The sequence below is a fragment of the Anolis carolinensis genome, unplaced genomic scaffold, assembly GCF_035594765.1.
Source record: "Anolis carolinensis isolate JA03-04 unplaced genomic scaffold, rAnoCar3.1.pri scaffold_7, whole genome shotgun sequence".
Classification (NCBI taxonomy): domain Eukaryota; kingdom Metazoa; phylum Chordata; class Lepidosauria; order Squamata; family Dactyloidae; genus Anolis; species Anolis carolinensis.
Genome location: NW_026943818.1, coordinates 32,528,679 through 32,543,706, shown reverse-complemented (window position 1 = coordinate 32,543,706; position 15,028 = coordinate 32,528,679). Strand labels below are relative to the sequence as shown.

The 15,028-nt window shown below is 41.0% G+C and overlaps 1 protein-coding gene across 2 annotated transcripts in view; it reads right to left on the bottom strand.

Annotated features, from left to right (window-relative positions):
* Positions 1–15,028, bottom strand: part of adamts10 (ADAM metallopeptidase with thrombospondin type 1 motif 10) — a 32,117-nt gene that overhangs the window by 14,922 nt on the left and 2,167 nt on the right. Inside the window, exons 2-7 of one of the 2 annotated variants that reach the window (XM_062958958.1) lie at positions 13,163–13,494; positions 11,944–12,311; positions 8,952–9,111; positions 1,761–1,978; positions 1,584–1,667; positions 1,352–1,497 (exon numbers count right to left, since the gene is read on the bottom strand). In XM_062958958.1, coding sequence (XP_062815028.1) covers positions 1,352–1,497; positions 1,584–1,667; positions 1,761–1,978; positions 8,952–9,111; positions 11,944–12,311; positions 13,163–13,250 — 1,064 coding nt within the window. In that variant the 5' untranslated portion in view covers positions 13,251–13,494. Of the gene's footprint in view, positions 1–1,351; positions 1,498–1,583; positions 1,668–1,760; positions 1,979–8,951; positions 9,112–11,943; positions 12,312–13,162; positions 13,498–15,028 lie in introns of both variants that reach the window. The other variant, XM_062958956.1, reaches the window with a different exon arrangement.

The following is a 15,028-nucleotide window of genomic DNA, read 5'->3' as shown; positions in this document are numbered from 1 at the left end:
GATGCTTCCGTGATGGTGGTCATCTTCGCCGGACTTAGAATCATAGAATCATAGAATCATAGAATAGTAGAGTTGGAAGAGACCTCAAGGGCCATCTAGTCCAACCCCCCGCTAAGAAGCAGGAAATCGCACTTTTAGGCGGGGAGTATCATATCCTCTTTCTTCCACCAAATAGGACTTCATGAATAATCAAGAAAATATTCGCAAAATGATCACGAAAATATTCACAAAAATAATCATGAAAATATTCACGAAAAATCACGAAAAAATTCAAAAAATAATCATGGAAATATTTGCAAAAATAATCATGAAAATATTCATGAAAATAATCGTGAAAATAATCACAAAATATTCACAAAATAATCACAAAAATATTCGCAAAAATAATCATAAAAATATTCACAAAAATAACCACAAAATAGTCACAAAAATAATCACGAAAATAGTCATGAAAATAATCACAAAAATATTTGCAAAAATATTCACAAAAATATTCAAAAATAATCACGAAAATATGCACAAAAATAATCATGAAAATATTCACAAAAATATTCACAAAAATAATCACAAAAATAATCACAAAAATATTCGCAAAAATAATCATGAAAAGATTCACAAAAATAATCATGAAAATATTCATAATAATTTTGGGTTGCTGTGAGTTTTCCGGGCTTCTGCAATTATTATTATTATTACTATCATTATTATTGTTGTTGTTGTTGTTGTTATTTTGGGTTGCTGTGAGTTTTCCGGGCTCATGCAAGGTCCAATTATTATTATTATTATTATTATTATTATTATTATTATTATTATTATTATTATTATTTTATTGGTTGCTGTGAGTTTTCCGGGCTTCTGGAATTATTATTATTATTATTATTATTATTATTATTATTATTATTATTATTATTATCATCATCATCTTGGGTTGCTGTGAGTTTTCTGGGCTTCTGGAATGCTTCTGGAATTATTATTATTATTATTATTATTATTATTATTATTATCATCATCATCATGGGTTGCTGTGAGTTTTCTGGGCTTCTGGAATGCTTCTGGAATTATTATTAGTATTATTATTATTTTGGGTTACTGTGAGTTTTCCGGACTTCTGGAATTATTATTATTATTATTATTATTATTATTATTATTATTATTATTATTATCATCATCTTGGGATGCTGTGAGTTTTCTGGGCTTCTGGAATTCTTCTGGAATTCTTAGTATTATTATTATTACTTGCTGTGAGTTTTCTGGGTTTCTGGAATGTTTCTGGAATTATTATTATTATTATTATATTTTCAGAAGGATGGGAGACCCTGGCCCCGTTTCCGCCCCCCTTGCCCTGGTTCACCTGGTGATCAAGACGGCCGTGTCGTGGTTGGCGATGCCGTGGTCCGGAATGGCGTTCCCGTGCCCGTTGCGGTTCACGATGGACTTCTGCCACTTGCAAAAGCTGTCGAGGGACTTCCCCGCGTGGTGGTTGATCTCCAGCGTGGGCTGACGGAAGGGAAGGGGTGGCTCATTTTCTCACCTGATCTCACCACGAGCCGACCCTACAACCTCCCTCTTTTCGTGGACCTCACCTGATCGTCGGTCAACAAGATGAGCCGGGTGACCAGGATGTTGACAATATTTCCCAGGCTTGAGTCTTGGAAAAGTTTAGCAACCTGACCTCCAGGAAACAAAGAAAGACCAGTGTTAAAGCCACGGATGGACACACGTGGCCTCGATTCGCGACACACCTTGCTTGTAACACTTACAATATTCATGATGGCCAGGATGTACTGCTCGATGTCCCTCCGGCCGTGGTAGCCCACCATCATCTTGTCGGCCACCACCAAGGTCTCCACGTAGCGCTCGGTGCTGACCGACCGCTTCAAGGGCAGCTGGCCACGTTGGGTGGCGTTGCCCAGCGTCTTCAGAGGCGACGGCTTCAGGGTCCGCAGCCACCAGGACCGGCCTTTCCACGGCTTCCCGTCTGCGGAGAAACAGCCGTGAGGAACAACGTCCTCCACTCCAATACGATACAACGCTAAAATAATCCGGTGGGCTGATCTGCCGTTAGAGTGATCCCTCTAGAGCAGGGGTCCCCAAACTATATCTATTCAACCTTCTTGCTTTCCTCATAGTCAACACATCAACCACGTTTGGGTCCCACCTGGTCAACTTGTCCTCCTATATCTATTCAACCTTCTTGCTTTCTTCATAGTCAACATATCAACCACGCTTGGGTCCCACCAGGTCAACTTGTCCTCCTATATCTATTCAACCTTCTTGCTTTCCTCATAGTCAACATATCAACCACGTTTGGGTCCCACCTGGTCAACTTGTCCTCCTATATCTATTCAACCTTCTTGCTTTCCTCATAGTCAACATATCAACCACGCTTGGGTTCCACCAGGTCAACTTGTCCTCCTACATCTATTCAACCTTCTTGCTTTCCTCATAGTCAACATATCAACCACGCTTGGGTCCCACCAGGTCAACTTGTCCTCCTATATCTATTCAACCTTCTTGCTTTCCTCATAGTCAACATATCAACCACGCTTGGGTTCCACCAGGTCAACTTGTCCTCCTATATCTATTCAACCTTCTTGCTTTCCTCATAGTCAACATATCAACCACGCTTGGGTTCCACCAGGTCAACTTGTCCTCCTACATCTATTCAACCTTCTTGCTTTCCTCATAGTCAACATATCAACCACGCTTGGGTCCCACCAGGTCAACTTGTCCTCCTATATCTATTCAACCTTCTTGCTTTCCTCATAGTCAACATATCAACCACGCTTGGGTTCCACCAGGTCAACTTGTCCTCCTACATCTATTCAACCTTCTTGCTTTCCTCATAGTCAACATATCAACCACGCTTGGGTCCCACCAGGTCAACTTGTCCTCCTACATCTATTGAACCTTCTCGCTTTCTTCATAGTCAACACGTCAACCATGTATTATTAACAAAGGTGTTGAGGAGGAGAAGCGGGAGAGGGGGAAGAGTGGACAAGGATCTAGACCAGGGGTCCCCAAACTAAGGCCCGGGGGCCGGATGCGGCCCATCGAAGCTATTTATCCGGCCCCCACGGCACAAGGGCAGAAGGGGATTGGACTAAATAACCCAAGGGGTCTCTTCTTCTCTTACAAGATATGCTGGATTTCATATCACAAAATCACATTATTATTATTATTATTATTATTATTATTATTATTATTATTATTAACATTGAGGCTGGGAGGCCATCTGTCAGGGGTGCTTTGCTTGTGCTTTCGGTGCCCAAAAGCAGAAGGGGATTGGACTCAATGGCCCAAAGGGTCTCTTCCAATCCTCTTTATTATTATTATTATTATTATTATTATTATTATTATTATTAACATTGAGGCTGGGTGGCCATCTGTCAGGGGTGCTTTGCTTGTGCTTTTGGTGCACAAAGGCAGAAGGGGATTGGACTCAATGGCCCAAAGGGTCTCTTCCAATCCTCTTTATTATTATTATTATTATTATTATTATTATTATTATTATTATTATTATTAACATTGAGGCTGGGAGGCCATCTGTCAGGGGTGCTTTGCTTGTGCTTTTGGTGCACAAAGGCAGAAGGAGATCGGACTAAATGGCCCAAGGGGTCTCTTCCAATCCTCTTTATTATTATTATTATTATTATTATTATTATTATTATTATTATTATTATTATTTTATGGCACAGCAAACAAGATAGATATGCTGGGTTTCTTATCCCAAAATCACAAGTCGAACGCTTCCCGAGTGTCTAGGACTATGTGATGTATTTCCGGATGATGCGCGCAGATCTCAGTCGGGTGGCCTTTTGCAGTTGGCAGATCGTAATTTTGTCAATGTCTATTGTTTCCAAATGCCGGCTGAGATCTTTTGGCACGGCACCCAATGTGCCGATCACCACCGGGACCACCTGCTCTGGTTTCTGCCAGAGTTTTTGAAGTTCAATCTTGAGGTCCTGATTGCGGCTGAGTTTTTCCTGTTGTTTTTTGTCAATGCGAAAAATTGGATGGCAAGGGTTATGATTATTATAATAATTATTATTATTAACATTGAGGCTGGGTGGCCATCTGTCAGGGGTGCTTTGCTTGTGCTTTCGGTGCGCAAAGGCAGAAGGGGATTGGACTCAATGGCCCAAGGGGTCTCTTCCAACCCTCTTTTTATTATTATTATTATTATTATTATTATTATTATTATTAATTATTATTGCTCAGTGGCCAATTATAGTCTGGCCCTCCAACGGTCCAAAGGAGCGTGAACTGGCCCCCTGTTTAAAAAGTTTGGGGACCCCTGCTCTAGAGATACCCCGTATTGAAAAGGTGACTGTCAGATGTGGATGCTGGATGTGAGGTGGATATATTGAGACACTTACAGTTTTCAGTCTCAACTCTCCCCTCCATTCAGCAACTCAGCATCTGCTGAGTAGCATGGACAAATTAGACTGCATAGCTGTCTGCCGAGCTCAGCGGTAATAAATCTTTATTTACAGTTATGTACATAGTAGGCATGTCCGATCGATGAAAAAAATGTTTCAATTCTCGTTTCTAAAGTAGGGGGCGCTGGTGCTTCGATATAGAAATCAAATCACGTTTTATTGATTAGCCCATCGGCCGTATCAAAACATTTAACACATAGACATACATACAACATACAACATACAACCCGCGGTAAAAAAAGAAGTTAAAATAAACAAGCTGTTTACAAGACCCCGTTCAGGTCAAATATCTGCATCACCTGCACAGTTTACCCCAATTGATTCCAGATATAGAAATTATTTCCGATTTTTTGTAGTGCAAAAACAACAACAAGAACAATGAAAGAACAATACAATATTTAAAAATAAAAACAATTTTAACCAACATACATTGATCAGGATTTCAATGGGAAGTGTGGGCCTGCTTCTGGCCAATGAGATAGTCAAGTTAATTAGGGTTGTTGTTGTTGTTGTTGTTGTTGTTGTGTGCCTTCAAGTCATTCCAGACTTTGGGTGAGCCTATGTCTAAAATTTATTTATATATGTATTTATTTATTTATGTATTTATTTATTTATGCTTCTGGAACATGGCCACACAGCCCGAAAGACACACAACAACCCTGTGATCCTGGCCATGAAAGCCTTCGACAACACATATTTATTTATTATTTACTACATTTATTTACTACATTTGTATCACACCCTTCTCACCCCAAAGAGGACTCAGAGTGGCTTACAAATTATATGTACATACAATATATTATATTATTAGCATAGCACAATATTAGCATTATTTGTTACTATATTGAACTATACCACTATACTGTAATATAATATAGTAATATTATATGTAATATAGAATATATAATTAATATTATTATATGGTATTATTATTAGTGTTATATTGTATTACATTATAATATTATTATCAATATTATATGTACATACAATATATTATATTATTAGCATAGCACAATATTAGCATTAGATATTACTATATTGAACTATACCACTATACTGTAATATAATATAGTAATATTATATGTAATATAGAATATATAATTAATATTATTATATGGTATTATTATTAGTGTTATATTGTATTACATTATAATATTATTATCAATATTATATGTACATACAATATATTATATTATTAGCATAGCACAATATTAGCATTATATATTACTATATTGAACTATACCACTATACTGTAATATAATATAGTAATATTATATGTAATATAGAATATATAATTAATATTATTATATGGTATTATTATTAGTGTTATATTGTATTACATTATAATATTATTATCAATATTATATGTATATACAATATATTATATTATAAAACTGAGGGCGGGGGCCAGGTCAATGACCTCGGAGGGCCGCATCCGGCCCCCGGGCCTTAGTTTGGGGACCCCTGCTCTAGAGATACCCCGTATTGAAAAGGTGACTGTCAGATGTGGATGCTGGATGTGAGGTGGATATATTGAGACACTTACAGTTTTCAGTCTCAACTCTCCCCTCCATTCAGCAACTCAGCATCTGCTGAGTAGCACGGACAAATTAAACTGCATAGCTGTCTGCCGAGCTCAGCGGTAATAAATCTTTATTTACAGTTATGTACATAGTAGGCATGTCCGATCGATGAAAAAAATGTTTCAATTCTCGTTTCTAAAGTAGGGGGCACTGGCGCTTCGATATAGAAATTATTTCCGATTTTTTTCACCCAAAAAATTCGGATATTTCCGAAAATTCGTAATGATTCTAAATGTTTCTAAAATGGCGGACGCGCATGCGCAATCGCTACACACCGGGCTTGTATGGCAATCTTCCATGTGGAAGGACGTTAGCCCCCACCTTTGCGTCCACCGTGGAAGCTTCTGATTGGCCAGGGAGCGGCAGCCATGTTAGGCTGTGCTAGGCTCCCATTCAAGGTAGGTTGCAGAAACAAAAAAAATTTTTTAATTTTTTTTAAATATATTAAAAAAAATGGGGGGGGGGGAATTAATGAAACATTAAGAGACAATTAGAGAATGGGCCAAGAATGGTTCGAATGACATTGCTGGTTGCGCTGTGAGACAATGTCTCGGAATGCGTATCAAAAAGCGAGAACAATCCGAAATAATTCCGATATACGATTCAAAACGATTTTTTGGACATGTCTACTGTCTAATAATCTCAGCGGTAATAAATCTTTATTTACACAGCTATGTACATAGATAGCAGCCGGAGCTGCTCAGATACATGTTTCTCTAACAGCAAGATTAATGGCGACTACAAGAAGTATTATCAGTAAAGAATAACTCTTCCCAAATTCCACATGTTTCTTTCTATGCAGGCAAAAGCAGAAGTTTCATTCCTTTCCCCTCTAGGCAGTAAATCATTGCTCTATGCGATTAACTACTTCAGTTCTGGATTGCTTACCGAAGCAAACTTACACAAATAATAATAATAATAATAATAATAATAATAATAATAATAATAATAATAATAATACTTTTGGGTGATTGATGTAAACTTGGCTTGGATTTTTAGGTGGACGCAGTGATAGTAATGATGATGATGATGATGGTGATAATAATAATAATATGTCATAGGCAGTAAATCATTGCTCTATGCGATTAACTACTTCAGTTCTGGATTGCTTACTGAAGCAAACTTACACAAATAATAATAATAATAATACTTTTGGGTGATTGATGTAAACTTGGCTCGGACTTTTAGGTGGATGCAGTTATGGTGATGATTATGATGATGATGATGAAGATGATATGTCATAGGGATATTTGCATGGAAAAAAAAATCTCGTAATGGGACCATATATGAAGATGATCCCATCCAGGGGTCTACCACTAAAGCGATCCCATAGGGAGATCTCGAGCTCAAAAGACGTCATAGATAATAACAATAATAACAATAATAACAATAACATTATTATTATTATTATTATTATTATTATTATTATTATTATTATTACTATTATTTTATTATTTCAGGGCTCGTCTCCCCTCCTCAGCTTCTGTGTTTCTTTGTGGAAGTACTAGGAAAGATGTATGCTTAAATTTTTTTTAAAAAAATTCCTAAAAATCAGTGGATGACCGAAATGTTCTGAAAGTTGGCAGGTGCGAAGTTGTAAGCGTTGCCTACGAATGTGCCAAGTTTCATCCCGCTCGCCGTAAAAATGGCGGAGAAACCGGCCTCGAAATCTTCCCTGTCGCTGCTAATGAAACCATTACGAAGTTTACAAGATTCGGATTACGATTGCGAGATTAGGATTACTTTTTTGATATTTGGATTATTGTAAAAATTCCTAAAAATCAGTGGATGACCGGAATGTTCTGAAACTTGGCAGGCGCAAAGTTGTAAGCATTGCCTATGAGCGTGCCAAGTTTCATCCCACTCGCTGTAAAAATGGCAGAGAAACCGGCCTCGAATGTTTCCCCATCACTGCTAATGAAACAGTTACGAAGTTTGCAAGATTCGGATTACGATTACGAGATTCGGATTACTTTTTTTTAGATTCGGATAACTTTGAAAAATTCCTAAAAATCAGTGGATGACCGGAATGTTCTGAAACTTGGCAGGCGCAAAGTTGTAAGTTTTGCCTACGAGCATGCCAAGTTTCATCCCTCTCGCTGTAAAAATGGCCTCTAAAGCTTCCTCGTTGCTGCTAATTGAACGATTACGAATCTTCGGAGATTCGGATTATGAAACGGGACACGTCCGAATCGTTACGAAACAAAGCGAATCTCCGAATTGAATTACGAATTGGATTTCCGCTGTTTTGCACACCTCTAATGTCTAGGGTTTGGATTACGAAACGGGACACGTCCAAATTGTTACGAAACAAAGCAAATCTCTGAATAAAATTACGAATCGGATTTCCGCGGCTTTGCACACCTCTAATGTCTAGGGTTAAAGTAACCCCACAGAAGTACCCGGCACTACAAATATGTCCCACGTGGAGAGGGAGACCGAAAAGTAAAACAAGGAGACCTAGCGCAGAAAAATTTCCACAGAGAGACTTAGTTCTGTGGTATCAAAAGAATGGTTGAGTCCGGCTTTGACAAACAACCCTTTATTTGGGTCCCTTTGTCGGTGAGCAGGAGGCGAACCACGTTCTCGGCAACGGGGTCCTTTGAGGACTACCAACTGGCCAACCAACCCCCTGAGTAGTTCTGATTTTAATGAATGCTTTGGCTGGGATTTGGATCTGAACTCGGGGCCTCGTTCACGGGTCACAACCCCCCGACCGTTCCCGCTTCCCAGAGAACAAATTGGAAACAGATTGACGCTCTTTCTTTTCCCAAACGGACATTTCAGGTCAGCCAACGTCCGTCCTGTCCCCCCACTGCTCCTCCTCCTCCCCCCGGAATTTGGGAACGTGATCCTGGGGCTCCCGACTACACGTGTCTTCCCCGTCCTAGACCTAGGTTATTAAATCTCGAACCCCAAGACCCACCTATCACCCCGCAAGCGGCGTCCATGTGGGGGTGCTGGAGAGAGGAGCGCTTGTACACCACGTGGGGCGGCCCTTCCTGCTCATCCCGGCTGCTGAGGTTGGTGCCGGGGCTCAGCGGCTCAATGAAGTACTCGTCCTCGTCCGTGATGATCACGCCATGCTGGGAAACAAAGGAGGGGTCACTTGCATGACCTAAGTCTGACCCTAGTTCTATCTCTTACTCCAACTCTAACTCTAGCTCTTACTCCATCTCCAACCGTATCTCTTACTCCATCTCTAACCCTATCTGGGAAACAAAGGAGAGGTCACTTGCATGCCCTCAGTCTGACCCTACTTCTATCTCTTACTCCAACTCTAACTCTAGCTCTTACTCCATCTCCAACCGTATCTCTAATTCCATCTCTAACCCTATCTGGGAAACAAAGGAGAGGTCACTTGCATGCCCTCAGTCTGACCCTACTTCTATCTCTTACTCCAACTCTAACTCTAGCTCTTACTCCATCTCCAACCGTATCTCTTACTCCATCTCTAACCCTATCTGGGAAACAAAGGAGAGGTCACTTGCATGCCCTCAGTCTGACCCTACTTCTATCTCTTACTCCAACTCTAACTCTAGCTCTTACTCCATCTCCAACCGTATCTCTTACTCCATCTCTAACCCTATCTGGGAAACAAAGGAGAGGTCACTTGCATGCCCTCAGTCTGACCCTACTTCTATCTCTTACTCCAACTCTAACTCTAGCTCTTACTCCATCTCCAACCGTATCTCTTACTCCATCTCTAACCCTATCTGGGAAACAAAGGAGAGGTCACTTGCATGCCCTCAGTCTGGCCCTACTTCTATCTCTTACTCCAACTCTAACTCTAGCTCTTACTCCATCTCCAACCGTATCTCTTACTCCATCTCTAACCCTATCTGGGAAACAAAGGAGAGGTCACTTGCATGCCCTCAGTCTGACCCTACTTCTATCTCTTACTCCAACTCTAACTCTAGCTCTTACTCCATCTCCAACCGTATCTCTTACTTCATCTCTAACCCTATCTCTAACTCCATCTCCAACCATATCTCCATCTCTATCTCTAACTCCATCTCTAACCCTAGTTCTACCTCTAACCCTATCTCTAACTCCATCTCTAATTCTATCTCTCATTCCATCTCTAACTCAATCTCTAACCCTATCTCTTACTCCATCTCTAACGCTATCTCTACCCTATCTCTAGCTCCATCTCTAACTCCATCTGTAGCCCTATCTCTAGCTCCATCTCCAATGCTATCTCTAGCTCTAACCATCTCTAATTCTATCTCTAACTCCATCTCTAACCTTATCTTCAACTCCATCTCTAACTCTATCTTCAACCCTATCTCCAACTCCATCTCTTACCCTATTTCTAGTTCCGTCTCTAACCCTATCTCTAACTCCATCTCTAATTCTATCTCTCATTCCATCTCTAACTCAATCTCTAACCCTATCTCTTACTCCATCTCTAACGCTATCTCTAACTCTGTCTCTAACCCTATCTCTTACTCCATTTCTAACCCCATCACTAGTTCCATCTCTAACCTTGTCTCTAACTCCATCTCTAACCCCATCTCCAACTCCATCTCTTACCCTATTTCTAGTTCTGCCTCTAACCCTATCTCTAACGCCATCTCTAACTCTGTCTCTTACTCCATCTCTAACCCTATCTCTATCTCCATCCCTATCTCTAATAATAATAATAATAATAATAATAATAATAATAATAATAATAATAATAACTTTATTTTTATATCCCGCCCCATCTCCCCGAAGGGACCCGGGGAGGTTTACATGGGGCCTAGCCCGATAAAACAATCAATATCAATAGCACGACTATAAAACAATTATACCAGTAAAACATCAATAGCAATAAAACAATCGTTAAATTCAGCAAGATTAATTCCATCTACAACCCTATCTCTTACTCCATCTCTAATGCTATCTCTATCTCCATCTCTTACCCTTTCCTCTAACTCCATCTCTAACATTATCTCCAACTCCAATTCCATCTCCAACCCTATTTCTAACTCCATCTCTAACCCTATCTCTTACTCCATCTCTAACCCTATCTCTTACTCCATCTCTAACCCAATCTTTAATGCGATCTCTAACCCTATCTCTTACTCCATCTCCAACCCTATCTCTAACCCTATTTCTAACTCCATCTCTAACCCTATCTCTTACTCCATCTCTAACCCTATCTCTTACTCCATCTCTAACCCAATCTTTAATGCAATCTCTAACCCTATCTCTTACTCCATCTCCAAGCCTATCTCTAACCCTATTTCTAGCTCCATCTCTAACCCTATCTCTTACTCCATCTCTAACCCTATCTCTTACTCCATCTCTAACCCAATCTTTAATGCGATCTCTAACCCTATCTCTTACTCCATCTCCAAGCCTATCTCTAACCCTATTTCTAGCTCCATCTCTAACCCAATCTCTTACTCCATCTCTAACCCTATCTCTTACTCCATCTCTAACCCAATCTTTAATGCGATCTCTAACCCTATCTCTTACTCCATCTCTAACCCCATCTCCAACCCTCTCTAGCTCCTTCTAACCCTATCCCTAACTCCATCTCTAACCCTATCTCTAACTTCATTAACAACCCTATCACTAATGCGATCTCTAACCCTATCTCTAACTTCATTACTAAGCCTATATCTAATGCGATCTCTAACTCTCTTTATCTCTAACCCCATCTCTAATCCTCTCTAGCTCCATCTCTAATGATATCTCTAACTCCATCTCTAGCCCTATCGCCAACTCCAACCCCATCTCCAACTTCTTTTCCAACCCTATCTCTAACTCCATCTCTAACCGTATCTCTAACTCCATTTCTAGCCCTGTCTCTAATTCCATCTCCAACCATTTCTCGAGCTCCATCTCTAACCGTATCTCCAACTCCATCTCTATCCCTATCGCTAGCCTAGTCTCGTATATAATTAGGAAGTGAAGAACACACTTACCAGTCCGTTGCAGTTACTAATGGCGACTTTGGAGTTCAAGAACTCGTCCTGCAAGTGGCCGGCATAGTGGCAATCCTCGTGGAACTCGTGCTGCTGGTCGACCCCGTCCCGCTTCCAGTACTCGACCCGGAAACGCTCCGCCAGCAAATTGGTGTGCAAGGTCAGGTTGAGGAGGAACTGGGTATGGTGGGCCGAGACTTTGTAGAAGACCTGCTGCTCTGGGGGTTCGTTCGCGGGCTGCCCTGCGCTGCTGCGCCGAGAGCGCCGCTTCCGCTGGCTTTTCGTGTCAAAGCTGAGGACGTCCCCATTCTGGTCCACTTGGACGGGGAAGGCAATCTCATAGTGGTCCAAGCTGGAGAGGAAGTCCTCTGTGATATCAAAAGAGAGAGAGACATGCTCACAAGGGTGACTCAGAAAATGTGCAAAACTAATTTTGTCCAGATATGCATTTTTAGAGGTGAAATATATACTGCCCTCTTATGGTTGTATCTGAGCACTGCAGACATATGCACATATTGATTTGTTTTGGGGTTCCTAGCCCCAAATACGATGAATATTTTAATTGAAACCATGCACGTATTTTAAGTTGGATACCAAAGAGTATGTTTGTAAAGTCTGGTCCAGATCCATCATGTTTTGGAAGAGCCTTTGAGGAACAAACATATATACATACTTTCACTATTACATAGATACTACAAATGTGCGAAACGTGAAAAATTCATCACGAAATTTGATCCAACTTACAATGACTAACGAAAATATTGCACATCCCTAATATATATATATATATATATATATATATATATATATAATTCATTACAAAATTTGAGTCAACTTACGCTGACTAATGAAAATATTGCACATCCCTAATATATATATATATATATATATATATATATATATATATATTACAAAATTTTATCCAACTTTCGATGACTAATGAAAATATGGCACATCCCATATATATATATATATATATATATGTAAAATTCATCAAGAAATTTGATCCAACTTACCATGACTAACGAAAATATTGCACACCCCTATATATACAAAATTCATCACGAAATTTGATCCAACTTACGATGACTAACAAAAATAGTGCACATCCCTAATATATATATGTACTAGCTGTGCCTGGCCACGAGTTGCTGTGGCGTAGTGTGGTGGTATGGGAAATAAAGTTAGTGTTTACGAGTGACAGCTGTACGACCCGCACCTTGGGACTGGGCAGTAGACCCAGGCAGGCTGCCCATGGACACGGCCGAGAGGAGCGCCCAGGCCACGAGGCGCCAGGCCACTGCCATGCTGGACGACAACGGGGCTCTTCTGAGCGGTGGTCTGGGCGGCGAACTTGGACCAGGCTGGCGGGGTCTGCCCCAACATTGCTTTCCTCAAGGCGCCGCTTATGCTCAGAGACAAGTTGCCGGTCCGGTCCGGGCCATCCTCGGTGGCAGGGCACGCTCCGGAAAGCAGCGGGGTGGGCGGGGTTGCGGCACGGCAGCGGAGACCCGCCTCGCTCAGCATGGACCGCTGGTCAGTCGCATGGTCCTGCTGGACAAAGGACAGAATCAAAGCCCTGGGTAAATTTCAAGTGTAAGCAAACAGTATTTTGGCACACCCCCCCCCCCCACTGAACCAGGATGGCTGTCTCCATGAGTGTCTATGAGGCTGGAAGGCCATCTCTTGGGAGAGATTAAATGGTGTAATCCATGAATGTCTATGAGGCTGGATGGCCATCTGTTGGGAGGGATCAGATGGTGTAATCCATGAATGTCTATGAAGCTGGATGGCCATCTGTCGGAAGGGATCGGATAGTGTATTCCAATGGTATGAGACTGGATGGCCATCTGTCGGGAGGGATCAGATGGTGTATTCCAAGGGTAGGATAGTGTCGAACTCAATGGCCCTTGAGGTCAGTCTATTCCAACTCTAGGATTCTATTATTATTTTTATTATTATTATTATTGATAATACTACTTGATATTATTAATATAGTTAATATTATTAAGAAGTGCCTGGATGGCCGTCTGTCGGGAGGGATCGGATGGTTTATTCCAAGGGTGTCCAGGTTTCAAGTTGAAGCCTCTCTGAAGTCTTCTTCAGTCCTTAGCTCGTTGTTGACCGAAGCAACTCGAAAGTCAGTTTCATCGGTCGAGTCGGAAGTTTAGGTCCCGCTTTATGAGGGGAGGCTAATTTGACTAATTCTCGACACCATAAAAACTCAACAGCATCCTGAGCTCAAGTCCTTCTGATTTTCAACCCAAACATATATACAGTAGAGTCTCACTTATCCAAGCTAAATGGGCCGGCAGAAGCTTGGATAAGCGAATATCTTGGATAATAAGGAGGGATTAAGGAAAAGCCTATTAAGCATCAAATGAGGTTATGGTTTTACAAATTAAGCACCAAAACATCATGTTATAAAACAAATTGGACAGAAAAAGTCATTCAACACGCAGTCAAGTTATGTTTTAATTACTGTATTTACGAATTTAGCACCAAAATATCATGATATATTGAAAACATTGACTACAAAAATGGCTTGGATAATCCAGAAGCTTGGATAAGCGAGGCTTGGATAAGTGAGACTCTACTGTATATATACACATACATTGGAAAGGGTCCCCCAGAGGCCATCTAGTCCAGCTCTAGTTCCATCCAAACGTAAGAATCTGGCGAATGACGGTCCGTTATCGTTTTTACATCCCTTTGAAGTCCTCATATAACCCTTGGACTTGGTTTGACCCTTTGGGGCAACGGAGAGCTAACCGAGCCCCCTTTTCCCACTTTTTCGGCTCCACTACGTGTCCCGAATCCAGTACTTCGAGCCCCGAACATGTCCTGAATCCCGTACGTCGAGGAACGTTTCCCCGCTGTCCTAAAGACCGGGGGGGGGGGGGGGGGGAAGGCGGCGAGAGGAAAGCGACGGGGCGAAAACAAAACAACTGTTCCCAATTTTGCCACTCCAGTCTGGAGGCACCTAATGGGAAGCAGATGGGGATTTCGCGCTCCCAAAAGGCAATTTTTTTTAATAATAATACGCCGAACTGTTCCAGGGATTGGCCTCTCGGATTCGGCAAAC